This window comes from Pseudopodoces humilis, chromosome 7, assembly GCF_049639895.1.
Source record: "Pseudopodoces humilis isolate 2021_Gansu_Grassland_sample_001 chromosome 7, ASM4963989v1, whole genome shotgun sequence".
Classification (NCBI taxonomy): domain Eukaryota; kingdom Metazoa; phylum Chordata; class Aves; order Passeriformes; family Paridae; genus Pseudopodoces; species Pseudopodoces humilis.
In genome coordinates, this window is record NC_142206.1 from 25,165,387 (window position 1) to 25,192,407 (window position 27,021).

Sequence of the window (27,021 nt, forward strand, 5' to 3'; positions counted from 1 at the left end):
GACAGATGCAAAGTTTAGCTTCCAATTGGCTTTCTAATGTTTTTTACCATTAAAAAACCTAACCAAAAAAGCACACAAATGCCAAAAATGAAAGATTGAGAGAAAACCCCCTCCCCCCCATTTTTTTCCTTTAATTTTATCTTTATTCAGATATTAAGGAGTTTTACTTCCTCGAATAAATCAGTCCGTTTCTTAATTTGTGTACGTTTTTACAACGTGGGGTTACATATTAAACTGGAAAGAATGCACAGTGTACCTGCAAACCCACGCTGTTAACAGGATGACTCATTTGCACTCCGTGACTCTTTTTACAAACACCGCAGGACATTTACCCCTAAGGGCAGGCGGATCAACACTGGCAGAAGGATGGGCTGGGGGTAATTGGAGTTTTGTAATTCAGCTGATTCTTGCTCTTCTGAGACAGGATCTCACCACAGGTTTAGAACAGAAAAAAAAAACCAAAAAAAACCACCCAAAAAAACCCGTAAACCCAGAGTAGCTTCAGGGCAACACTGTCAGCCTTAGAGAATACACTTTTTTGTCTTATTAACACCCAAGAACAGCCGATGCCCTCCGGGACACGGCGCCTCCGGCGTGGGCGGGTAGCGGCACCGGACTGCAAGTACCAGAATGCATCGCGCGGCGATGGTAGCCCAGCCGGCTCGGCGCTAGGGCCGTGGGGAATCCTGGGCAGTGTAGTTTATTCGCGGAGAGCCCCCTGGCGTCTGAAGGCGGCATGAGCGGGGCAAGGGACTACAACTCCCGTAGGGCCGTGCGTCGCCAGCTCTGTGCTGAGGGGACGGGAGGGTGATGTTCGCGCCTCCCGGCTTGTGACAGCCCCGCTCGCCGCCGGTCCTTGGGCCTGAGGCGGCACCGGCACCGGCACCGGGGAGATCATGGAGCTTGGCACAGCGAGGGTGCAGCGCCGTGTCTGAGGGCGGGCCGGGGCCGTAGCGCCATGGATAGCCGGTGCTATGGGTGCGCGTCCAAGTTCTCTGTCTTCAAGAAAGAGGCAAGTCCGGCTGCGGGGGGTCAGGAGTGGGCCGGTCCCGCGGGTGCTTCCCCCGCAGTGCGAGGGTCTGAGGAGGGAACTGGGAACACGCTTCCCCGCCAGCATCCTGGCGCTGTTGTCCTTGCTTACTGAGCTCTCGTGGTGCCTAGTTCCGATATGTCTCCAAATATAGGAAATTACTGAGCGAAAAAAAAAAAAAAAGTCATTGAATGCCATCCCTCTAATCCAGGATTCTGTCATGGTCTCAGACAATTCATACACACACTTCGTTATACTGTGGAGTGAAGTGGTGACTCAGCTCCCAGCAGGAGTTGTGTGCTGGTGCTCCGAGACTCTTGAGTCTCCGTATCTTCAGCAGCAGCTGGTGAAACAGTTCAGTCACAAAAACATCAGCGTAAGCCCAGGTTTATTTTGTGTGTGCCTCGGCCCGCCAGGGGGGTGTGGTGGCGAGGTGGTGAAGCCCTGTCCTGCCCCTCTCTCCTGTCTCTGCAGTGTGGCTGCAAGAACTGCGGACGGTCCTTCTGCTCGGGCTGCCGGAGCTTCAGTGCTGTTGTTCCCCGCTGTGGAAACACTCAGCAGAAAGTCTGCAAGGAGTGCCATGATAAACTAACTGGGTAAGACGGGAGTGTTTCTTCACCCGAAAACAGTTTCCTGCTTTTTTTTTTTCTTCAGTTTACGTTCCATGTGGTGTTGCAGATTTCTGCAGGAGAGCTCTGCCTTCCATATTTGCATGATGCTGCCTGTACCCCGGAATTCCAAGACAGGACATCTCTGAACTTGTTGTTATATGAGCTCTGCAGTCCTAAAAGAGGAATCAGTGCCTGTTCTCTATGGTTGACAAAGTAGTTTGAAAGCATCAGGTTTAAATCTTCATGGATGGACACTGAATTCCTGTGGACAGCTTAACTAGATGGGCTGAGGTTAAGCCACACTATGTTTTTGCCCAGAAACCTACACCCCTTTAGCAGTTCTGGCAGTCTTCTCAGATGTGTATAGTTGAGTAGCCTGACAATAAGATGTTCAAAGTGTTTTTACTTCTGTGGGCAAGCAATGACATAAATCCTTGTTGAGGGATCTCTGCTATGTGTGGCCTGAAGACATAAAGTTTTGTAGCCTAAAATTTATAAAATTTTTGCTTTTAAAAGAAAACAAAATTATTTGCAAACATAACCAGTAGACTTCCTGTTGAAAACAAAACATGTAGTTCAGTAGCAGCAGGATTATACACTTAAACAAACACAAGAACACAGGTGTACACCAGAATCCCTCTGTCAACCAAATCTTGTGTCCTCCTTTTTCTCTTGCATTTCTCTTGTTCCTTTTCCTCACTTTTCTCCTATTGCAAGGAAATTTTACCAGCAAGGGAGGAATTTTCTGGCTCTGCAGGTGTCTAAAGGAGAAGAGCCTCATTAGTGAAGGTCTTCATCTTCATGGGCTGCTGAAAATAGGGGAAGATAGTATTGTCTTTCCAGTTTGGAAATTTTCTGATTTCCCTTCACAACTTCAAAGCCATTAAGAAAACAGGGCCACCTGTCTTGATGTTTCTTCTGGGTCTTTTTTTCTCATCGTTTTAATATCAGCACTAGAGAGCTACAGCAGAAAAACAATCTTCCCTGACTGGATAGCAGGTAGATTATAGAATCATAGAATGGCCTGGGCTGGAAGGGACCTTAAGGATCATCTATTTCCAGCCCTATGCTGTGGGCAGGGACACCTTCCACTATACCAGTTTGCTTAGAGCTCCACCTGACCTGACCTTGAGCACTTCCAGGGATGGAGCATCCACAGCTTCTCTGAGCAGTCTGTTCCAGTGTTTCACCACTCTCCAAGTAAAGAATTTTTTTCTAGTATCTAATCTAAACCTGTGCCCTTTCAGTTTAAAACCATTCCCCTTTATCCTGTCACTACATGCTCTTCTAAAAAAGTCCTTTTCCATCTTTCCTGGAAGTTTCCTTCAGGTACTGGAAGGCTGCAGTTAGGTCACCCTGGAGCTGTCTCTTTTCCAGGCTGAATAATCCCCATTCTGTCAGCCTTTCCTCATAGGAGAGATGCTTAATCCCTTTAATAAATTTGGTGGCCTCCTCTGGACTTGCTCCAACAGGTTCATGTCCATCCTGTGCTGGGGACCCCAGAGCTGGATGCAGCACTGCAGGTGGGTCCCATGAGAGAGGAAGAGAGGGGCAGAATCCCCCCTGCTTGCCACGCTGCTTTGGATACAGCCCAGGACACAGCTGGCTTTCTGGGCTGTGAGTGCACATTGCTGGGTCATGTCCAGCCTCTCATCCACCAGCACTCTCAGGTACTTTTTGGCAGGGCTGCTCTTGATCTTTTTGTCCCCCAGCCTGTGTTGATACCAGGAGTTGCCCCAGCCCAAGTGGAATACCTCACACTTTGTCTCATTTAACCTCATGAGATTCCCAAGGGAATCTTCTTGAGCAGGTCCCTCTGGATGGTGTCCTATCCTGCAGGTAATACACATAGGCTGCAGTTCTGTAAGCTGCATATGTTGTTCTTAGTTGCAAATAGCTTTCAGAATCGAAGCCTTAGAACTTCGGAAAGTGTTCTAACAATGTTGCATTCAGTCATTACTATATCAGCCTTAGCTGTGATTTCTAAGAACGAATAAAATATGCTAACTATCTTACATAAGTGTCTAGTTTAGTCCCTCAGCCTGAACACAGCAAAGTGGAAGAGTTATACATGTTTGTGGTGTGCAGTGTTCAAGTATCCTGGAAGATGTTATTATATAATTTTCCTAGCACTTTGTTTTACTTGTATGTTATATAATTCTGTGTTTGTTGCATGCTCCAGCTCCTTCCAGAGTGTCCTGCTGCATGGAAGCTAATTACACTGGGAGTCTTACCTAAGTACTCCCTACCTAATCTCTGGACTGGGAGGTGCAGCCTTGTGGGAGGCAAGGGTATTTCAGCCCCACCTCCTTTGGATCACTGCTATTAAATCACATTCTGTCTAAATGCAAAACAACTGGACCAAAGGACAGAGATGAAGGCTCCCACTGTCCTGGACAGCTATATTATCTTAATCCCTTGCATAAGCTGATTCCTGTCAGTATTAATGAGGTTAAGAAAGGGGCTATACCAAGAGGTCAAGGAACACCTATTGATTTCTCTTGAGTTGAGAGACTAGATGATTGTCAGTATTGTCAAGTATTATCAGTATCTTGAGTTCAGAGAAATCATTGTTGTCTTTCAGAGAAGGATCTCAAAGCAGTTCAGCAAAATGGTCACCACCAGAAAACTACAAAAAGTGAGTTGCAATTGCCAAGCCATTCTTTCTACTGCAGATGAGCCTTTTAGGCCCTCCTCTTCTCCTGTGGATACCATCAAGAGTGGGGCTTGTAGTGTGGGTATTTGCTTATTCAGAGTTAGATTAAGGATGGAGCTTTTGTTTTGCTGTTTTGATTGTTAGTTTGTTAGGAGGGGTGGGGAGTATGCACTTTTGAATAGATTCCTGAACAGACACCTGCCTGCAATTATATGTGGCTGATCAGTGTTGGCTTGGGAACAGGAACCTTGTGGTGAAATGTTCCTTGTCTCCTGGGAAGTGCTTCTAGGTGTGCTTTTCTTGTCAGCTAATGTTTTCCTTATTCTTAGGAGTACTTTATTGTGCTGATATTGGAGATTGGTTTCGTTTGTGTTCTGTACTGGCATTCTTGAGATAGCCTGTTGGGCTCACAGAGGATGTTTTCTTATCTCCAGGTTAAAACCCCTGTTCTCAATTGTCATGTATTTTTTTCCATCCTTGTCACAGGCGTGTAGCAGCTTTTGAGGCTAAACAAAACCAGCTGAAAGACCAGCGGAAGGCAGCTGCAAAACCACCAGGTCAAGCAGGCTACAGATACCAGGGGCTCTCAAAAGAGGATAGAGCTATTGCAGAGAGACTGGAGAGGCTCAGGGAGGAAAGGAAACCAAGTGAGTTTTAGAGAATACCATAAATACCTTGGGTAGAAACACTACTATTTGGGAAACAAGGAACCTGGAGGGACGGGGAAGTGCTGGGCTTTAAGAGGCTGTGATATTAGGAAGATGAAGGCTTAAAATAGGACAGAGCATCCAAGCAGCATCCAAGTTCTGCTGCCACAATGGCCAACTTCTACAATGATTTTAGATCAATGTTCCAGTTTCATTTTGCTTCTTGGGGTTTCTCTTGAAACTACTACTCAGTTTTGGAGCAGTGTCTTACCTGTAAAATCACTTTCTCATTTTCCATTTTCTGGGGTAAGAACCTGTGTCAAACCCACTTGGAGTAGAATGAAATTAAAGTCTTTGGCCAAACTATTTTGAAGCAGGCTTCCTGTGAGTCATTGTCTTGGGCAACAGCAGTTCTAGCCTCTGTGGGACTATGTTCTGACCAGCCTTGTCTCACAGAGAAGGAAAAGGATTTTCATCCCAGTCCACAGCTGTCAGGTTCTTGGACTGCTTTGAGGTGTTTGCATGAGAATAAACTATTTTAAATGTTATATGTGGTCTCTAAAAGAAGAACAACATTTTTCAGAGTGGTTACCTGGTTATCATGGAATCATCAAGTCCAACCGTTAACCCAGCACTCCCAAGTCCACTACTAAATCATATCCCAAAGTGCCGCATCTACACATCTTTTGAATACCTCCAAAGATAGTAACTCAGCCACTTCCCTGGGCAGCCTTTTCCAGTGCTTGACAACCCTTTCTGTGAAGCAATTTTTCCTAATATCCAGTCTAAACTCCCCTGGAATAACTTGAACCATTGCCTCTTGTCTGTTAGTGGCAGGGGAGAGTTTCAGTCTGATAAGGCTGGGATTGCATTAGAAGATGTGGGACCAATGGACTGAATTGCATAAATGACATTCATTTCTCTGCCTGTCCCTAGAATCCCAAGTCAGCTGATTTCCATATGACATCACCCTAATATAGATAAACTGTGAAGGAGGCAAGGACTTGGAAGAAAGGGATAGCAGTTGGCATCAGGGTAGTCTCTGAGTCACTGCAGTATGACCCCTCATTCACGTCAGGGCTGGGCTAGGTTTTTTCTGAGGTGCTCAGAGTCTGATTCCAGAGAGAAATACAGTTTTAAGGAAGAAAACGTGCAGCTTTTCATTTTCAATAACAGAATAATCTCCTCCCTTGGGTTAATGTGAATTGCAGAGTCCATCCCTACTCAGGCTGAGATTGAAGCCAGGCTGGCAGCCCTGAAGGAGGATGGCCGTGGACCTGTTCCATCCACGCAGGAAATGGAGGACCGGTTGGCTGTCCTGCAGGGGAGAGATCCTCCTTCCCAAGCTCCCAGACCTGTAAGCTCCCTCAGCTCTTTAGTCAGCAATTTATTCTGAGCTGACACAGTAACTGGTGACACAGTATGCTAACCATTCTTCTTTCTTCAGCTTTCTTGTGTCCAGGTAGCTTCCTTCAGAAAACTCTGTTTCCTGATTGTGTCATTGCTCCAGAAGCAAATCACCAGCCTTTACTAGATCAATGCTTCAATTTGAATGCAACATGTTCCTTTATGCCAGATGTAGTTCCTGTGTATATTTTTAACAATAGATGCTAAGGTTTTTTACTCTCAACTCGTTTATGTACCTGAGTGGTCACAGTTTCTCAGAGCTGCTTGTGTTGGAGACTCACTAGCCCTACCTTCTAATTACATCTTCTAGTTGTTACTGCATACCAGCTGGGCAGAAGCCTGTTAATTTTTCCAGAAATGGAAGCCCAGTTTGATTTGTCTGAGGTTGCAGAGGAATCAGTTGGATATATGCCTTGAATGCCTATAGGAATGGTCTTGTCCTGCAATATACCATTTCCTGATGGTTCTTTCAGCTGCATGCCCAGCTGGTGTCATAGGTCTCTGGTCTGTGGAGCTGCTGGCTGATACTGTTGAGAATGGCACTTTGTTTACACTGGAGGTAGTGGCAGAGCTGGAGTTCAGATCCAGCAGCATGCATTCATACACATTCAGCAGCCCTTTGCTATGTTAGGGTGACTGCTCTTTGAGCTTTGTGCATTCAGCACCTCTGAAAGTGAAACACTTACAAATCTTACATCACATAACTCTAAACTGAGATTCTCAGTGTCAGTGGAAGCAGCTTTGTATGCTGCTCCCATCTAGGGTGATCTTGGTTGCCAAAATTCTCCTCTGATTGAGTATGCCACTTTCCTCTCATTCACCTATTCCCACACTCCCCTGGTTTCTTAGGTACACCAACCTCCCGATACTCGAAGTCTGGTCCAGAAGACAGATGACCTGTTAACTCAACTGTCTGAGGAGGTTGCCATTGATGAGCATTACAGACCAAGAGTTCAGCCTCCAGGTATTTGTTTTGGCTTCTGAAGACCTGTTTATGTCTAATAATGTATGTGCTATGCTGAAAAGGGAATTTGTGCCTCCCTATGTAACTCTACATGTGAGCTGAGTTTGTCCGTATCTTCCGCTTCTAATCCCCCACACTGACCAAGAGCAGCCATCTGGCTCCACACTGGGTCTCAGTGTCTTTGCTTGGAGACGGTTCCTTCTTGTCAGGGTTGTATTATTCGGATTCACTGTTTCTCTAAAGTGACTCCTCCCTGAGGAGGAGCTATTGCTTCTCCTGATGCACCTGTGCACTGTTACAAAATATCAGAATCTGGCATACCGTTCCTGGCTGCATTGCTTTCTCTGTAATCTCACTGTAGGCCACAGATTAGCTCATTTTCTTCATGTACAGTGAAGATCCTACTGGCATGCCTTTTCCTCTTGTTACCCAGCTTCATGGAGGGCAGCAAGCTGCTCTCATAGCATTATTTGTCATGTTTTCTGTACCCAAGGAACATTGCTGCTGACTCACCAGTGTGTTCTGTGTGTCTGTCTGCAGCTGTTAGTAGCCAAAGTTTGAATGATCTCAATCGGGAAAGTGAAGATTGTGTTTGCCTTGCAAATCTGGACCCAAAACAGGTAGAGGAAGAGAAGAATAAACTTCTGGCAGAAGCTGCTGCTGAGCTGCAGGAAGAGAACACTAGGCAGGAAAAGATCCTACAGGTTGCCAAGAGACTGGCAGCACTCAAAGGCGAGGACCCAGAGAAAGGTGGGTAGCAGATAAAAATACAGTGCCAGGAGAGGAATCAAGTTGCTATGACAGAATAATTTATTAGTGTTTATCCATTTCATTCCTCTGCAAGAGGAATGATATTGTTCTGCAAGAAACTGATATTTGGGTTGTCTGCAAAGTTGTATAAGTTGGTTTGTCATGAAATCAATATGAAAGATCTAAGTTGAGGATAAAGGCTGGGACTGTATGGTCTTGCACAAAGACTGCTTTGTCTTGCACCCTTCTTTGGAATAATTCTAGCATGCTCTAGTGAGGTTAACAAAACTTTTAAAACCAAAACTCTGGTTTTGGTGGGGATCTTTTCTTTCTCTCATCCAAGTATTAAAAATAAACAGTAACATCCTTTTTGAGGAATCTGCACCTTAAAAGGTCAGAGCCAGAATGCCACAGCCAGTTCACACCACAAAGAATTCTCTCTGGTATATGGCAGGTGTGAGTTACAGTCTCAGATTTCTTACTCCTACAGTTACACTGGAAACGTATAAGCTCCCTGACAGTGATGAGGAAGTGGCTGAGGAGGAGGCCATTCGCAGAGTGCTGAAACAGGTCAGAAGGGGCAGCTGTGGCCTTGTTTTTCTTCCTCTTGGTTATGCCTCGTGTGTGTTACCTGGTGAGCGTACAAAGGATGTGTTTCTGTACCTGAGAAGAGTTTAATTTCCTTACTTTCCTAGTGCTTTTCCAATAACAGTTCCCAGGGGCCATTCAACTATTTGACAGGCAATTGACAACAATATTTCTAGTCTGTCACACTGCCTTTGTCATTCATGCTTAGTGTCGCTGGTGGTCTGTGTGTGTCTCCTATATAACCACACTTTGCTGGTATTGCCTCACTACTTCTTGTTCTGTGTTTTCCTCCAGCCAGTTAGAACATGGATGATGAGATGTGCTGTGTAGCTCAGCTTACACCTACATTTCTCACTAAAATGTCTCTGAATTGTCTTGCAGGCACACCTGAGATTAAATTTGTCTGATATGTCACATGTGTGTGATTAGCATGATGCTGAGGGCCTGCTAGCTGCACTGCAAAGCAGAGTGTTTGAGCTTCAGGCCACTGCTGCTGCAGACTGTCCACAATGGACACACAGTATTCCAAGTGCAGATTGAGCTTACCTCTGTCTGGGTAACACCAGCTGCATTCAGACTTGTCATCTCCTGTTACTGCATGAAAGCAACAAGCACAGGAAGTTTAGGGCCTAGAATGAGGCTCCCAGCTGTTTGAAACAAGAGACTTCTTGCTTTGTGTTGTTACCAGCTCACAGAGGAAGCAGCCCTGGATGAAGCAAGTGGATTCAACATTCCCGCAGATCAGACCACCCAACCAGGACCCTCACAACAAAACCTGTGTAAGAAAGCAAAGCAAAAGGTCAGTGAACTGGTCAGGATCTCTTGAATTGATGTCTTGAATGTTCCAGGGTGTCAGGAGAGTACAGTTCTGCAGCAAAAGTTTGTTGTATCCTAGGCTTGATGCAGAAAAAAAAAAAAAAAAAATCAACCAGTTTCTCCAGAGCAAACAATCCAGGCAGCTTCTGCAAGGCTGATCAGCTCTGAGCTCAGCTGTGAATCATCCTTGTACTTACAAAAGGAATTGTTCCCTGGAATACAATTCCTTTTAGGCTGGCTTTGTGTTGAATGTTACAGTGTTGTATAAATCAAGAGAAGTTGGTAAGACACCTCACAGTATGGATATTAGAGAATTATACATATATATATATGTATAATTAGGTCAATAAGGCCGCGGTCTAGTATCATACAATCTGAACCAGAGTAAATGGGAGGTTTACCAGTGCTTTCAGCATGTGCAGACTAGAACCTCTAGATAGTATTCTACTGTCTGTGTCTTCATATAATGTCAGAGGAAGGAATTTGTAGCACGACATCCTATGCTCAGAGTGGATTCTGGCCGACTATGGAAATAGATACATGATCTCTAATGCATATTCCAAGCCAGATGCACCTGTGACTCACAGGCACCTGTCAGGCCTACTCCCAGTGGAAGAAATTACATAATTGTAAGCATTATTAAAAACATCCATCTCAGGTATGACACCTTGCATTTCTGGGATTACTGATCCAAAAGATAGTGTTAGGAAAAGATTGTGTCAGGAGGCTGCCTTTGCCAGTGTCCAGGCACTATGTCTCAGTGTGTTTTCTGTTCTACAAGAGTTCTCTGTAAGGGAGAAGGAGACCATAGTTGGTTCAAAAGATCTTTTTCTCCTAGCCTCAGATACAAATGAATAGTAGTGGCCTTTTGGCAAAGCACTTCCTTTGTCCCTTGTAGTTACCTTTCTACAATGGTGAGAAAACAACACCCCCACCTCCGCATTCCTTTCCCTTCCCACTTAGCCCCTTTCAGCAAAACTGTTTGATCTTTTGCTTTTGCAGCAGGAATTGTCTGTCACATGGTATTATTGTGGTGCCTGCCAGAATATCTGGGCTTTATGCCCTTAGCACACACAAGTAGGTGTGTGTCACTGTAGACACTGAGGCTGAATACCTGTTTATGTTCCAAGCAACATAGATTCAAACCCAAATTCTAGCAAGTACCTTGGGTTTTTATTTAGCAATCTAGACACATATGGAGCCTGTCCCTGCACTCTGGGCAGGTTCATCTCACAGACTCATCATCAACAGAGAGGAAACTGTGGGGACTGGGGACAGGTCACTGTGGCCATCATGCATTACAGTTAAAGTCCTTTATTGTCTGTGCTGGGGTTTGAACTCTCTGTCTCTTGTTTTCTGTGTGAATTAGAGCCACACTCCAGCCACCTCAGCTCTTGCAAGGGCAGATGATAGTGATGAGGATGAGTTACCCTGGTGCTGCATCTGCAACGAAGATGCCACTTTGCGCTGCCACGGCTGTGATGGGGACCTCTACTGCCAGCGCTGTTTCTGGTGAGTATCACAATTCCTCTGGATCTGAGAAGTGGGTCAAAGATAAGCTTGGCCCCTCTTGTATGTTTTTCTCATTGGGCAGAAAAACAGGAAGTAGGAGGCAAGATTTGAGGAATCCAGATTTGAGCTGAATGCTAGGTGTTAGAGAAGTACTTTCTTGTGATCAGTAGTTGTCTCAGGCTTCAGGGAGTAAACTGGTCCTAGGCAGAAATGCTTCAGTGCATGTTTGGGCACATTGTCTGAGTGTTCTCTGGAGCAGCTGATGAGCTGCATTATGTGGGATGGGATAAATGAGACCATTGTTCAGTGACTCCTATGGCTTGTTAATGCCATTGATGCATGACCTGGGCTGGATTCCCTTAAAGGGGGAGATCAGATAATATGAATTACTGAGGCTTTTCTTAGGTTGAGACTTTGCAATCCTAAACCATATTAAAAAATTCGTTGTTTAGATACGTATGTGTGAGCTTTTTTTCACCAGTCAGACCTTGCAGCAGCTGTAGTCTTGGTTCTTAAACATGCGTGGCTTGATTTTTCACAAAATTTTCATGTCTCAGATTTGGAGGGTTAATTCCTTTGAATACAAAGCTATTCCTAACAGCTTCTGTGATTTCCCTCTTTTTTCATGCCTCAAAATTGTTGGGTAGTTGGCTGGGTTCTCAGATTAGTGCTGGATGACATTAAGACAGCAGGTTGCTAAAAATGAGGTTGGTATAACAAAAGATGCTTTTGTGCACATTTTCTCATTTCCTGCAAATGTATTTGTAGGGAAATGCAAATGCAGGGCGGGGGGAAATTTTCGGAAAACATATGACTGGCAATGTTACATTATTAAAAACAAAGCATACAAACAAAACTACCTGACAGCAAAAATCAGTAAAAGCAGATTTAACTGGTGAGTGTATCAGCCACATGCTGTCTTACTCAGCACTGCCTGCTCCTGAGTGTGGTTAAGACAGTTGCCAATACACTACATTATTTTCAGTTATTTTCCAGAGTTTTCTGGAGGAGACTGTCATTTTGTCTGTTGTCACAGTTGCTAATGTCCCTGGAATCACAGACACAGTGATGAAAATGAGCCGTTAGTTACATGAATCTCTATAAGAGGGAAAGAAACAGAAGGACCTGTTGTTATTTTCAAATCCAGCTGACAAGGATGAGCAGACCTTCTCAGAAAGCACCTCAGAAATTTCTGTTACAAGCAAATATCTTAAGTAGTTATCCCACATGGCTGCCAGTCAGGTCCTCACAGCCAGCCCTTGGGATAAGTTTCTGCTTTAAGGGCTGCTGGGTGATATCTTGTGCAGTGGCTAAGGAGGGATTCCTGGCCTGGGTATTTACTTCTGACCACACTTTGTTTACTTCTTAGGGAAGGCCATGAGGAGTTTGACCTGAAGGACCACCAAACCTCACGCTATCATCTTCCTTGCAAACAGAAGTGATCACACTCTTCATGGAGAGAAAAGGAGCTGGAGAATGGGAAAACAGAGGAGCCGGCCAGATGGAAGAATCCAAGTGGATTTGCAGCCAAAACGGGTGATGTTTTGGACAGTTAAAGGATGAGCTGTAATCTGAGAGAGGCTTGGAGGGCATGTGACTTTGTTCTCACAAATACACCTGGGAAGTGCAGGGTTTGCTGTGCATGCTTGGGGATAAATGAGACTTTGATGTGAGGAGGTGGATACAAGTCCATAAATACAGATGGTGAAGCAATGTGGGTAGCAGTAAAGTTTTGTGTTTAAGGCAGTACTGACTGCCTGATAAATAACTTCCTGCTTTTACTAACAGGGTTATGCACTGGTTCAACAGGCAGCAAAGCACTTTGCACTGAGAAAAATGTCTGCATTGTGATCACTTGTGTGATGAGAACTTCAAAACATAATAAAAGTTATTTACAGAGGCCTGTGGTTAAAGTCTCTCCTGAATATGCTGATAGCCCTTTACAAAGTGTTGCTTTCTTATAATGGTATGTTAGTCCTAGTGTCAAGTGGCTTAGGAAAAGAAATGAAGAATAGTGAAGTCATCAAAAATGTTTCTGTGGCATGACTGGAAAAGATGTAGGGCAGTGCTGCTCACTGACTCGAAAGGAAGGATCCTTTGAAAAGGTAGTCTGCTACTGAAACAGTGTTGTGGCCTGCAGTGGCTGTGCCAAGGTCATGTCTGTAAGAGCAACACGTTAGTCTGAAAGAGTTGTGTATTAGTCTGAAAGGAGGATTTGACTTTATTATTTGGTCCCCTGGTAGGATGTTACCTGTGTGATGCTCTTTCTGTGGTTACAAGGGAAGCTCAGTTGCACATGTCCATATCCCTCCTGGGAGACAATCCAGATGCAAGTGGCACTTACCAGTGCCCAGAACACTCAGAATTGCTTCAAATACCCAACTAAATTGGCTGTAAACAGACTCTGTTATTCCATCAGGATGAGCTCTTTACAAATGATGTGACTTCTGAGAGAGCTCTGTGAGGTTGACAAATTCCAATTGCAACAAAATAAAGGATTTGCTCTTGACAGGGAATTTCCAATGAATCTTGCCTGTCTGGTTTGACACTGCCACTCCCAGCTGTCTGCCTTGCCCCCATGCTTAAGGTCAGTGTCTCCGAGGTGAAGTGATGAAACAGTGTTTACCTGCACCTCTGGTCAGAGGACAGCAAATGAATTAAACCACTGTTGAAGGTGGGTTTCTGCTAACGTGCTGCTCTGGATCAGACTCTTCAACAGAAACCTGGTTCAAACAACGTAGAATAGAAATGCTTTAGGTTAACACACTAAAAATGGCAAGCATGTCCAGCAGTGCCATCAAAACCTTTTCTTAGGAAGGGCTGGAAAAACCTGACTTCTGTAGAAGATCTTCTTTCTCCTGGCAACCCTTGTTTCACCAGTGCCTGTCTCCTTGGACAGGCAGATGGAAAAACTACTTGAGTTGTTCTGATGCAAGAGCTCACAATTAACCCTGTGTTACACAAAATTTAAGTAAGTTACAGCCCTGAGGAGCTTTCAGTCTTAAAAATCAGAACAAAATGCTGTTCTTTCTTTATGTTATCATAGGAGTGACACTTTTTCATTGCTATTTGACATGGATAATTAGTCTGATAGTAAGACAGCCCATTTCTGTTTGAGGTTAAATCCTTCATGTTTCACATATGCAGGGGAAGGTGCAAGTATCTGTTCTTATTTCTCTCCTAAACTGATCCACTGCTTTGGGCTTCAGCCTGTGTCTTCTCCAAGCAGTTAATAGTAATTTTATTACTTGATTTACAGCTGCTGGTTTTTTTAATATTAGTCTGAGCTGGTATGATACTTGCAACATTTTGAATGCTTCATCAGCAACAACAAAACTTTTGAGCTCCCTTGCAGGTAGGCAGCCTCTGTCCTGTAAGCCCTGCCCTGTTTCACATCAGTAGTAATGGAGCAGGTTGCAGCCGGAAGCAGTTTATTTAGATTCCCAGATTGGTTTCTGTGGGGCCATCCCAAGGAATCTAGAAATGCACCCAACCCATTACCTGAAATAGAACTTAGTCATACATGGAAGAGTCTCTTCAGTAATACAGACACATCCTGCTGCTTTCCCTGCACCACTAATGGACATTTTTGTGGCTGCTGTACTTTCTGCATGTAATGGGCCATTTTAGTAGTAGCCTAATCACTTTCCCCTGAAAAGCCATTCCCACTGTAGCTGTTGCCTCAGTGAACTCCCTGTAGGGGGGGCAGAGGGGTATCCAGATGGGCAGTCTGCAAGAAGCACACCTAGCTGCATCTGTGTTGTGAAAGAGGAATGCTGCATGACCTATAACTGGGCAGTGCACTGTTAGCTGTGTTGCTTACTCCCTCTCCTTGTCTTTGAAAAGGTACTGGTAAACAAAGATGCTGGTAATCAGTCCATTTCTGACAGGCCAGATCAATTTCAGTCATAGCTATTCAAGGACAGAAGGTAGCTTGGCACCTTGCAGAAAGAGATTCAACTTGTTTGCTCTTGTCTTTGTAGGAAGTCATGAGATTTTCTTTCCCTCTCAAAATGTTTTGTACGTGAATTATCAAATGTAGGCTCCACTCCAGCAAGAATTCAAATTATAAAAGCTCAGGAACTTTCATACATTGAGTTATCTTGGTATTATCAAGAGGGTTCCTTTCAAGCAACATTCTTAGACAGTATCTACATACTTTTGCTAGTGGTGGTGCAGAGAAACAGCAAAGTTAACTGGAAGATGTTTGTAAAAAAAATTTTCAGGCACTGATTTTAATCTGTCCTTGTGGTCTAGTGTGAGAACAGCCAAAATGTAAATCAAACCAAGTATGATTTACTACTGTTTAAGAACGAGACAAAAAAGAAGTTACTCTGCCTTATGTTGCTTTTTCTTTTGCACCAGTGAGTTGAGAAATCATCTACCACTGGCCACACATTGCCTTGCTCACCTGATCTCACTGTGCTCAGCTGAAGGCCAAATAAGCATAAAGACATCTTCAGTCAAGCAGAGTTTTTGGATCCTGCTTTGTCTTTGGTTCTAACAATGTCTACCCTAAAGTACAGACAAAAATTCTTTTTGCATCCCTCCATATTGAGAAAATACAGAACAATGCCTGGGGGGAGAAAATATTTCTCTTGGACCAGAGGAGAAGCATGTCATGTCTTTGTGCTGTTGCAGCTCAGCAGAATAAAACAAAGCCTGTTGGTGGGGTATGTAAGTAGTCTGAACTCCTATACTACAGTGTGCTGTAGCTAATTACATCTCTAGTTTAGGGCAGTCAGCTAATGGCCTGTCCACCTAGATCTTTCACCTGAACTTCTGTTTGATCCTAGTCTGTTTTTAACAGTATTCAGAGGTTTCTGTTAATATGCTGCTCTCTTTCCTCAAGGGGTGTGTTATATGTCTTAGCAGGTGTCATCTATAAGCAATGCCAGATCTGCAACCATTGCAGCTCTGGATTTAATTTTTTTGTTGTTACTTTACTTAAAAGTTCAGATTTCATGAGGGTAGGCATGTCCTGCTAGCCCCTATTTAAGCCAAAAATGGCACATTCCCAGGACTCCCATAGATAGATATCAGCCCTGATAAAGAGAGACCATTCCAGACTCCAGCATAGTGGGTGAGGCTTAGAACATCTTGGAGCAGCCTTTGAACAAGATATGAGGTCCATGGCTTGCCAACTTCCAGTCACATACAAGAACAGCATGTGAAAGGAAGCAGGCCCTTACATCACAGTTGTTACTCCAGCTTGGATTTTGTCCTCTTAGAGGACAACCCACAGTTTGTTCACTGACACCTGGAAAACAGGAGGGAAGAACAAGATCATAGTCATCACTGCTGCTGATAAAGATGGAAAGACTAATGCATTTAAGATATTACTGGTCCAGCCCAAGACTCCTTGTTTGTCTTTGTTAGCTAACCTGCATGTCCCTCTGGTTCCATAATTGGTCCCTTCTGCCCCGGCTCACCAAACAAACAAAAGATATACTCAAAAGCTGGCCTTGCGCGTTCTGCTCCATAGGAGCCCCTCTGGATGTGATTCAGACTCGTCTCTTGTGTTTGCATGGCAGGCATCACTGTAGGGACAGTGCATAATGTGAGAGTGTGCTGCCTAAGCAATCAGCTTCCATCTGCTGTCTTATTTCCTAGTCACATGTGTCAAGTTACTGACTTGCTGAGAGGCTGGATGTAGTTTCCTCTGTATTTTTCCAGGCAAACATTAGTTGTAGCCAGAAGAGTTTGTGCAGCAAGGTACTACTCTTGTGGACACTCAAGTGTCCTACTTCATTGCTCGTTTGTGAGACCTACCTGTCCGCAAAAGACTTGCTCCAAGATGCTCCCTGAAGGGAAGTTGGGAGCAGGTATTTTCTTACTTCAGTTTTTCTTTAGAATCTAAAGAGAGAGCAAAATCAAGCAGTGCATGGCTGGTTTTCTCTGTTTTAATACAAAATTGAGTATTTTTCCAACATCTTTTTAAACTAGGAGAAAAATAATTTCCAGACCTTGTTCCTTTAGAAAAGGCTTCTAAGTCATAAGTCTTAAATTCCACAAAAAGGAAAAAAAAAATCAGCCATTAGCCTTAGCAGCTGTTTCACAAACTTCCCCTTAAGTAGGCCAGGTGCACTCAAACTATCATATCTTTTCTGTCCAACCTTCATAAGTAACAGAGGCACATACTTTGTAATAAGACATACAAAGTACGTGCAATGCTGTAGAGTCAGGTACAGCAGTAACAGGCAGGAGATCACAGTTGGGTCCAAGCCACACTGAAATGAGGTGCAGCTTAACAGTGGCTGATTTTCCATGTTGATGAATGAGTGATAACCAATGCCTTGTTTTCCTTGCAGTGGACAAAAAAAGAAGTCTTGATGAGCTCCTGAGAATTGTATTCAGTGCTCCTTGGCCAGCATGGAAATTCCTAGAAGAATCTAAAGGAGAGGGACATCTTGTCCTGTTCCTCAGGTTAACACACTCTTTAAAAATAAGGAAAATGTACAATCTAGCTCCCTGCTGTGTGTGTAGATCTGGAAGGAGTGGAGACTTCAAACCACTGGTACAAAGTTCACAAACTTGGTGATGTTTCTCAATGATAATAAGTCCTAAACATATTCAGAAGTTCTGTTGCTGATCCTGGTTTTTGTGAGGAAGATACACATTTCCTTATAACCAAAGCTGGGCTCTCCATGTGAGCAAGGTCATTTCTTCTGAGGATTGGTGACTCTCCGGAGACCTCTCAATCGACTAAGCAATTCCGTAATGAAGTCCTACAATAAGAATTGGTTGAAGAAGGATGTCGTATTAATTCTAGCGCTCACCAGCCCAGACAGTACTATGGCATTTCCATCATCCCCACATTCGCCCTTGCACTGAGCAGAAACCAGAATTTTGACATATACTGAGGAAACCTATCTTTTAGCTTAGGAAAGGAGACCTTGTGATGGATGAGAAGGGTCTAAAAGCTCCTCTGCTTCCCTTCCCCTATCTCCCTTTGGAACAGACATGTTTACTTTCTCCTCAGGAGCTAGCCTGACCCTCTTCATACCAGATACCTGCTTTTCCCACCATGAGATGACCTCAGGATGCTGTTGTTCTCTTTTAGGTTCCACTGCTTCCTGTTGCCACCATAACCTCCTGCCCACTTCTGCTGCCCTCCCAATCTAGGGCAAAGCAAGCTGTCCCTCTTGTTCAACCAGTAAAGCTCCATGTTGTGAATTACAAACCATCCTGGAGCTGTGCCAGTTCTACAAGGAAGTGGCTGGCAGAGAAGAGGTGGAGCAAAACATGTAGGACTAATGGGAACATTGCACAGGGGTTGAGGACAGGCAGAGCAGATAGATGGGCAGTTAATGGAGACAAACCCTGACTACTTTGCTGACACAGCCAGGGACTATGAACTAAACTAGCCTATCTGGTTATTACAAGCAGAAGGCAATGTGACTAGTGCAAACTTTACCCTTTGCGTGGCAAGTAACATCACCATAAAGAAGTGCGCAGCCTTTCTTACCCAAAGACATAGCTACATGTTCTTGTAACTAGGCAAGGTCCCTGGAAGTACTGCAGTTTGTTACCATTTGTGCTGTGTGGAAGCTCAGCATCCTCACTTGGGTCATCAGAAGTTGCCACAATGTGCTCTGGAAGTAAATGCCTAGGATTATACATTCCTTTTCCGTCAGTCCTTGTCTTGTCTGCTTTCTGCAGTTAGATTGCTGTAATCTTTCAAGGGGACTGGATTCAAGATCCCCAGGGTGAAAGTACGTGTTTTTGCCAATGCGGCAGTAGTATCTGTATTCAGCAGATACTGTGCTGTCCACAAGACACTTTCATGGCTTATAACTTAGCAGAGCAAACTCTCTTCAGTTATTGCTCTGGGAATGTGGGATTCTTGCCTCACATATGACATTCAGACAGTCTATTTCATATTGCCAGCTTTGCTGAAATGCCTGCTAGGAGAGTATCTGTGATGATTGCTACAGCCCAGTTTAATTTCAGTGATATTAATTGTGATTCAGTGATTGAATTTCAGTCATGCATTTATCTCAATTTCTTATGTTCATCACTGCACAGACACATTGGCTGGACAACACATGAAGTGTGATGGATGATGTGTAAGCAGAATGTTCACATACAGTGCATGTGCAGCAAAGGCAATCCCGGTGTGGTGCATGCACACAGTATTGCCTCCAATCATCTGGAATTAAATCATTGTGGGATTTAACTGTCTAATTCAAAGTCAAAACTTGTAAAGTTACCTGGGGGAAAAAAATCCATGTGTAAAACTAACCTACATGACCACTGCTCAGCAGTTATCTGCCCAGTCCAACCTAAGGGCCATTCTACATTTGTATCACTCGTAACCCTAGAGTGTTTTAAGCTAAGAACGCATTTAGTTAACAGTGTAAAAAATGGTTATGTGAGCTATGTCACTGGCTATGGCTTTTCTACACTGACGATCACATAGCAACTCAGACTGATCAGCTTAGGATGTCCAAAACATGGAAAGAACTTCCTCTGATGGTAAAGCATAATTCCTTATTTGCTCCAGTGCTCTGCCTTCAGCTCATCCATGTGCATTTATATGTAATTCTACAATCACAGAATAAAGTGGCAAACACCTCCCATTATGATTAAACAAATCTGCATCAGGATAGTGTCTTGGCTACTCAGCCAAGCAGCAGCAAACACACCGTAACAGAATAGTATACATGTAAATTTATATATAACATGTATACATGTAAATTTATAGGGTGCTTTACTCACCTCTGTGGGGCTGGAGCACTCATGGAGGATTTCCTGAAAAAACAAGGAGTCATCATTTCAGTATTTTATGAGTTGGTCTAATTCTCCCCTCCCTACAAAAAGGAAGGCAGAAGAAAGTATCATGCAACACTGCAAACACCTATACTCTACACCATATCCCACTAGTCTTTATGAAGAAAACTTCACTAACTTAAAGTCACCAAGTCCCTCTATCTGACCTGTAGTTTTAATTTCTGTTCTTCATTAGGGACCTCCAGGAGATCTTCAAGATCAATTTGTGGTTCAGGAGCTGCTGCTTCTGTTTCCTCCCTTAGCTAAAAAGGAGAAGAACCACCAGAGTTAATTAACCTTCAAACTTCTAAGAATTCTAGAGGCCATCTTTAAAGAACTAAGCAGTTGAGTTACAATAAAACTGTGCTGCAACATTGAGGTCAAGATATAAATAATCTCAAAAAAGGTTCTTATAATGAGGGCATGGGTTCCAGCCCCTTTGTGGTATCTGTGACAGCCATCCTGTTGTACACATTCTTCATCTTTTCCAACCACTACATTGCTCAGGGATCATCACCCATCACTGGAAGACCGTTTCAAGGATATCAAACTGCAGTGCCACGTACATCAGCCTGTGACACCCTTCATCTGTGAGGAGTTCACCAAACAGAACTCCAACAGGCTTAATCTTAGAGAGGCATAAATAATAGAAGGAGATTTTAGGGTTTTATGCTAATCACACTCACCCACTTTGTATTTATACTAAGGCTTTTTGCAGTAATGGAGAGAAAAATAGTTATGCTGTTGAATGACCTCACAATACTTTGCCAGCTTTCTCTAATAGACATGAGAAGGATATAATAGTCTCCTTTAATGTAAGAGGGACACCAAGTTTTGGTGACTGGAATAATAATCTTGTAGTGCATGGGGGTGTTGGAAACATTTGTAAACTTTATCAATGACACATTTTAGCTTCACAAATGTCCGCAAGGAAAGCAGCCTGTGTTTTTCAAGTGTATCTGCAAAATTAATCACAGCACAACACTAGTGATATTTTGGCATAGTAATCAGCAGAATAAGGGTACTGGGTGAACAGCACAGTACCTGGTTGCCAGGTTGTGGCATTTATGGATGTGTATGTAAAACATTAAGCACTAAAGCACTAAAGGCAATACTTACAGGAAAAAAAGAAACTTTTCCTGAGCAGTCACGGATACCAAGCCAGAGAGTAAGTAGAAAGCCTTTGTTTTAGCTTTAATACACAGCTAACTTACAAATAAATAATAAACCAGAGTGCTCAGTGACCCACACAGTATTTAATCTTAAAAGTAATAGTTTACATGTGACATTTTAGAACAGGTGTTGATCCAGTCTGATTCTGTATGTGGTTAAGAAGCTGAGTAGGCTGAGAGGGCAAGATAGGGTAGGAAATCCCTGTGAGTTTTAGTCCTAGTGTGGATGCTGTTCTGGCTTCCATATGCAAGGAATCCTCTTGAAAATCACGGAGTCTTAGTTTTGTTGCAAAAAATCCTTGTGACAGTAAATATCATAACATTCCCTGTATCAGGAGATGATGTTTGAACTAACCTTGCTGGCATTTGAATCTCTGGAAGATACCCAGGAACACTGCACTGCCCAGGGCAGGTGGAACAAAGTAAGAGGTAACAAAGAGGCAATTGTAATGGAGTTGATGGATACAAGGAAACCCAAAGAAGCAGGGCAACTGAATAGTCTTGTCACAATGCACAGAGGAGAGCAGGATGGCCTGCTGGACATCTCTGTGATTACAAGTAATTTACTGTGACACATGTATGTATTTGAAGAGATCCTATTAACAGTCTCTGACCTGGTACAGCATTATGTTATGTAGTTCCTTGTAGCAAATCTCTTTTGCTGGCCTGAATACCTCAGGAAGCAGGGAAATTTGTTGTGCTGAAGAGATACTAGCAAGAGCAATCCACTAGCAATCTGTTCCTGTAAGGGCATGGCTGGGTTTATCACTTGTGCCTGCAGGGATTTTGCAGTAGGGAGAAAGAATCCCCTTTGGGCAGCTACTCTGATGACAGTGAACAGCTCTTACTTAATTCTCTGGAAAACAGAAGTCATAAACTGACTTGTTTTTCTGACACCTTTACAAGTGTAAAGGTCTGTCTCTACACTCCAGCAAGTAAGAATAGCACATGGAGAACCCCATATTGGGTCATGTTACTGGTCATACCAACTGCTTTTTGTCTGTCTCAGGAAAAAAGTGCCAAAAATTTAACTCTTCAAAAATGTAGTGATTCTCCAAAGGACAAGATGTTCTGTTAATCAAAGCATCAGCCGTTCTCCTTGCTTATCTCTAGCAAACCTCAACAGTCGGGAAACAGACTCTGTGAACTGACCTACCAATTCCAGGGACAGTCCCTTTAATGCCAGTGCAGGCATGTGTGGGAAGCAATATTGTCACTGCCACTCTTTTGAACAGCCTTTGTTCACCAGGACTACCACGCTAGAACTTTGCAGACACGCTGAACTTTGTGCCTGTCTGACTGGGTCTGCTGATAGATTCTGCTTCCATGTGCACTGTATCATGTTTCATAATGCCTTATGAAGAGGCTTAAGATGCAGCTGAGAATTTATTATTATCATTTTAATAAGCTGTAGAAAACAACTGGAAATTCACAAATAACATAAAAAGATTAGTCATTTTTACTAAGCAAGCTATATTTGGGAAATCTAAAAAAGTTGGTTAACAGAACAGAAGCAATAATATACTTTTTCAGAGAAGACATGCATTTGCAGCAGAAGGAAGGACCTTTTTCTCCGTATTTGTTTTCTACCTGTTCTTTGCATAAGGCATAAATAAAACAGAAATGAACTATTTTTATCTCCCAACATGGCATGAGTCTGGCACATTCCCACAAATATCAAATAGGAAACAGTCACACAGAAAATCATTGTAATAATGATTATAACAGTAAAAAAATACAGCAACAACAATAATAAGTACAGACTTAGAAGCAGTTCCTGAAGTCTGGGTCTTCAGCTGTGGAGGTGACATGATTCTGTAGCTCTCAGGCCCAGAAAATCTGCCTGGGCAGGCAAAAATTTCTCTGTACCATCATGGCAAATAGCATGAAGCCCACCATTCCTGGCCTGTTCTAACATGTCCACTTCACTGTTGATTGCAATTTGAAGCTGCTGATGCTCAGAGCAGAAGACTCTAAGCAATCATCAGCTCTTATTTCCTTGTCTCTCAAAGTGTGCTTAACACTGTGCTGAGCTGCAAATACAGAATACAGGACAGAAAGGGCCTGACAATTCATTTAGTCTGTTCCCATCCAGGACATAAATAAGTGGTTTTACACGATTTGTTAAACCCATCTGTGTCATCCCTTGAAGATGGAGTTTCTCTGTGGGTCAAGAAAACTGTGTTCGCTTACTGTATCAGCCACTGCCATAGAGAGAAAAGCAAAATCCTTAATCAAGCTATTTAAAAAAGGTTTGAGATCATGATGTGCAATGGGGGAAAGCCTTTCATCTTTTACTGTACCAGACTCCAAAGGATTATCTCAAACACAGAAGAACACTATTGCTTCTGAAAGCACCCAGCATGAGTGTCATGCATCTGAGGACAAAAAAATGAATAGAAGCCATAGTACAGGGTTAAAATTTCAATATACCCAGGCAGTGCTGGAACTTGAATGGGTTGAATGTACTATTCAATGGAACTTGAATGTCACTAACCCAGCAAAAAAATGCAGTAGCTCAACTAAAGACCTATACCATTCAGGTGCTGGATGTACGCACTCCTGGATCTTCCATACTAGGACAGCTCTCAAGCAGGCAGGAAGAATTTGGGAGGAACTGTTCCTAGTGCAAAGGGAAGCTCAGGCAAGGGAGACAGCTCTGGAGATTGGTGAAGATGAAAGCATAAGATCTCTACATTTGACCAAGAGTTTTTTTCCCATTCTTCCCTGTTGCCAGTAGCGTGTCCAGACTCTGCAGTTACAGATACAGCACATTCCAAAGTGTCTCATTCAAACAGCAGGTAGAGCCTCACTTTTTGTGTCAAAAAGGAACAGTGATACACTGATCACTATAACCCAGCTAGCTTGGATACTGCTCACTGCAAAGTCACTCACCACGTGGAGTTCAGCAACAAGAATCATCCTGGGTTTATACATCTCTCTAGGTTGTGCTACTCATGCTGAGCAATAGCTACATCCCCTCAGTACATGCAGCACCGGGCAGTTCAAAGCCAGTTGGATTGCATCAGTGCAAGCTTCCCTGCCTGCTGACACACCAGTCAGAGTGCTGCAGAGGGGGCATGGAGATACCTGCTGGAAGTTGAAGACAAGGAACTGTTTCTAGTGAGGCAGAGCAAACAAAAATCTGTGGCAGTACACAGGGCCTCTAGATCCATTCACCTGACAAGCAATTGGACTTCCCCCAGCTACTCACCCGGCATTGGTACAGCTCCTGCAGCTGGGCATTGATCCATTCCTCCAGGTCTAGCCAGCGCTGTAGGTCCTTGCGGTTGTACTTTATGGTCAACTTGCCCAGTTTCCTGTGTGATGATTCCTCCCCAGGTTTCTCTGGTGTCTGGAAAGTCACCCGGGGCAGTGCACTGGAGTTGCTGGCCATCCTCACTGCCTCCTCCTCAGACAGCAGGAACTCGCCTTCCTCTGGACTCCCTCACACCTTTTCTTGGTCTCCTTTAACCAAAGCTTCTCTGCAACCACTGTCTCCCAGCACAAGCTAGTTACAGGCACCAAAGGTGGGAGGCATTGGTGTTCCTAGGGAGAGAGTTAGGGGTGGCCCAGGGCTGGGGCAGCAGCCAGGCTCTGCAGGCAGAGTTACAGCCGCAGACTCTTGGGTTTCACCATCAGATGTGCTGACAGGAGCAGGAAGGCAGGCAGAGTTGTTGTAATAACATCTGTTGTTAAAAGAAGCCAAGTGAACCAGGGAATTGATGAACCATGTTTGTTAATATTTAACACAAGTCAGCTCCAAGAGGTGGGGAAGAGGAGGTTTTAAATTACAGTTTTCCTACAGGCATAACTTACATGCATGTGCAATTCCAGAGGGCTGATCCATACATAATGCATTGAATCCTGCTGCAGTTCACACTCAGTAAACTGCCTGCAGCTACAGGGTTTAGCTCCCTTTGAGATGGTATATTTGGCATTTTCATCTACAGCACTGGACCCAGTACAGATAAGAAGTGGTCTGGAATCCGGCAGTTCATCCATTATTTTACAGCAGTAGGTCAGGAAATGACACTGCAACCCATAGCTGAGCTCAGCAGTTCCATTTTTCATTCTATATTCTCTAGGTTAACTCCAGCTGTCTCAAAAATTTTTGTAGAAATCCCAATTACATGAATTTGAAATTATTTGAGCATGGAAATTCTGGGATAAAAGAAAATATCTGTGCTCATATTATGAAAAAAGTACAGTATTTGATGAGATGGCACTGCAGGGGAAGACCTCTCTAGGGATATAGAACCATCTCCTTCCCACAAAAAAGTATTCATGGTAAACAGGTTCACCTGCTGAGGCATCATAAATGGCTATCAGACTATATATTATCAATGCATGGTTTACAGTTCTTTTACAGCTGGTTAAAGGTCTGCAGCATTATTGGCCTATACCATTTAGAAGGATATGTGTGAGAAGTGCACACTGCTGTTGTGTTCAGAGGAACAGAAATCAGACTGGCTGTGATTACAGATGCCAGGACATCTGGTACTGGGTGTCCCTTCAGATGCTGTCACCCCTCTTTATTCAGCTGTTCCCAGAGCCCTCCAGCAGCCTGCCCAGGGAGGTGCCCCACCACATGGACAAACCGAGACTCTCCATCCTGAAGCAGATCAAACACCTCCAGTCTCATGACTCATGTGGAAAAAGCAAGTAAGCCTCTGCTGCCGGGAGCCAAGGTATTTCCAGTTCGGAGGCCAAGAGCTAGATAAGCCAAAGGAAAAGTAACTGACCCTTCTGCCACCAAAAGGTGCTGCCAGGCAGCGTGAGGCAGTCTGCAGAGGGGCAGTCCCCCTGACAAAGTTCTGTCCCCAGAGGGATGGTGGTACAGCCAACCAGCAAAATCTTGTACACAGGATGATAAAAAGAAGAGCAGGGCTGTTACAGCCCTTCTTTTAATCCTTAATGTGGGGGGGGGGGGGGAGAAATTCCTTTTTAGATGGGAAGTTCTGCAGTTTGCTTTCACATACATGAAGAATAAAGTATGAAAGTATACCTGAAACCGATATTATCTCCTCTGTTTTTCTGACAGCCTAAAACTTCTGTTGAGAAGACAACTGTTAGCCATGTAATTTTAGCAGCTTTACCCAGTTTTCCTCATATACTGCTTGGCAGTATCTCTCCTCTTAATCCAATTCCTAAAACTTCCTTATTTAGATCAAAGTTACACAGAAAAATCTGTGTTGAGAGGCTCATAGCATACATAGTGAGTGCAGTTTCTTCAGAGATTCTTAACGAGGTGGAATCCTTGTAAAACCCATTGAACAACTTATAATGTCTTTACAACTGTTGACTTTTCAAAGGTTAATATGACCTAAAATGGGCAGATATTCACAAGGTAAGTCTGGACCAAAGGACATACATTCCTGTCTCCAAATAGAAGTGCTCTATTTTGGTGTTCAAGGACTGACATATTTGAAAGGGGAAAAGAGGGGGAAAACTGTACTGCTTTGCATCCCAAGAATCTCTAGAGAGGGTGGCATTAAGAGCAGAGAAAGAGGGACAGACTTAAAGGAGAAGCTACTTGTTATCACTGAGTCGCTCCAAATATCTTCAGTGGCTGAAGGGCTGGCAGGGAAGCCCCTTTCTTCTATCCCCTGTGCTAACTCTGGTGCTCTTGAGCAGTTTAGTTAATCTCTACATTAAAGGTAGGGTTTGCCCTGTTAATACTTTGCCAGCATGGTTGAATTTATGAAGCAAAGGATCCAGAAGTCACAGGAGAGCTGTGAAAATGAGGGAAAAGGGAACATAACCTACTCTAGTGGCTCTTCAAGTAGCTTGAACTGCTGCTGAGTTGAAACCTCACTTGAGCTGAGATGCCTGAAAAGACCTGAAAAGATCCACAGGCCTGTTCTCTGAGTAACTCAGACTCAACCCAGGGCCTGTACTGTACCAACAAAGTGATAAACAAGGGCTGCAAGCCAAGGGCCACAAGCCCTCGTGCTGCTCTATCAGTGCCACCCTACAGCTGAACAAGACGTTCAGAGGATGATGTCAGAGGTCCTCTCAGGAAAGCTGTAAGCCAAAATGAGCCAGATTACAGGATGTTCATCATCCTGCTTTGGCTCATTTCAGTTTAGTCAT

General features: G+C 43.7%; 2 protein-coding genes across 4 annotated transcripts; one reads left to right on the forward strand and one right to left on the reverse strand.

The window, feature by feature from the left end:
* The first annotated feature begins 804 nt into the window (after nucleotides 1-804).
* ZFYVE19 (zinc finger FYVE-type containing 19) lies at nucleotides 805-12,881 on the forward strand. Of its 2 annotated transcripts, XM_005522473.2 has the most exons (11): nucleotides 805-1,012; nucleotides 1,505-1,626; nucleotides 4,226-4,279; nucleotides 4,784-4,944; nucleotides 6,156-6,301; nucleotides 7,201-7,315; nucleotides 7,856-8,065; nucleotides 8,556-8,635; nucleotides 9,342-9,452; nucleotides 10,839-10,981; nucleotides 12,351-12,881. In XM_005522473.2, exons 1-11 carry the CDS (start codon nucleotides 959-961, stop codon nucleotides 12,421-12,423), a joined length of 1,269 nt encoding a protein of 422 aa, XP_005522530.1. In that variant the 5' UTR covers nucleotides 805-958; the 3' UTR covers nucleotides 12,424-12,881. The 2 variants fall into 2 exon arrangements, with proteins under 2 accessions (XP_005522530.1, XP_087914527.1); XM_088058401.1 differs by lacking the exons at nucleotides 805-1,012; nucleotides 1,505-1,626 and adding an exon at nucleotides 3,158-3,311.
* Nucleotides 12,882-15,213: 2,332 nt separating this feature from the next.
* On the reverse strand, nucleotides 15,214-24,598 carry PPP1R14D (protein phosphatase 1 regulatory inhibitor subunit 14D). Of its 2 annotated transcripts, XR_015772934.1 has the most exons (5): nucleotides 24,140-24,598; nucleotides 19,921-20,016; nucleotides 19,703-19,735; nucleotides 16,754-17,709; nucleotides 15,214-16,241 (listed from the first exon to the last, which is right to left on the reverse strand). XR_015772934.1 is itself a non-coding variant. In XM_005522474.3 (4 exons), the coding sequence occupies exons 1-4, from the start codon at nucleotides 24,320-24,322 to the stop codon at nucleotides 17,641-17,643; spliced, it is 381 nt and encodes a 126-aa protein (XP_005522531.1). In that variant the 5' UTR covers nucleotides 24,323-24,598; the 3' UTR covers nucleotides 16,561-17,640. The 2 variants fall into 2 exon arrangements, 1 of the variants encoding a protein (XP_005522531.1); XM_005522474.3 differs by lacking the exon at nucleotides 15,214-16,241 and having other exon boundaries at nucleotides 16,561-17,709.
* Nucleotides 24,599-27,021: the final 2,423 nt, after the last annotated feature.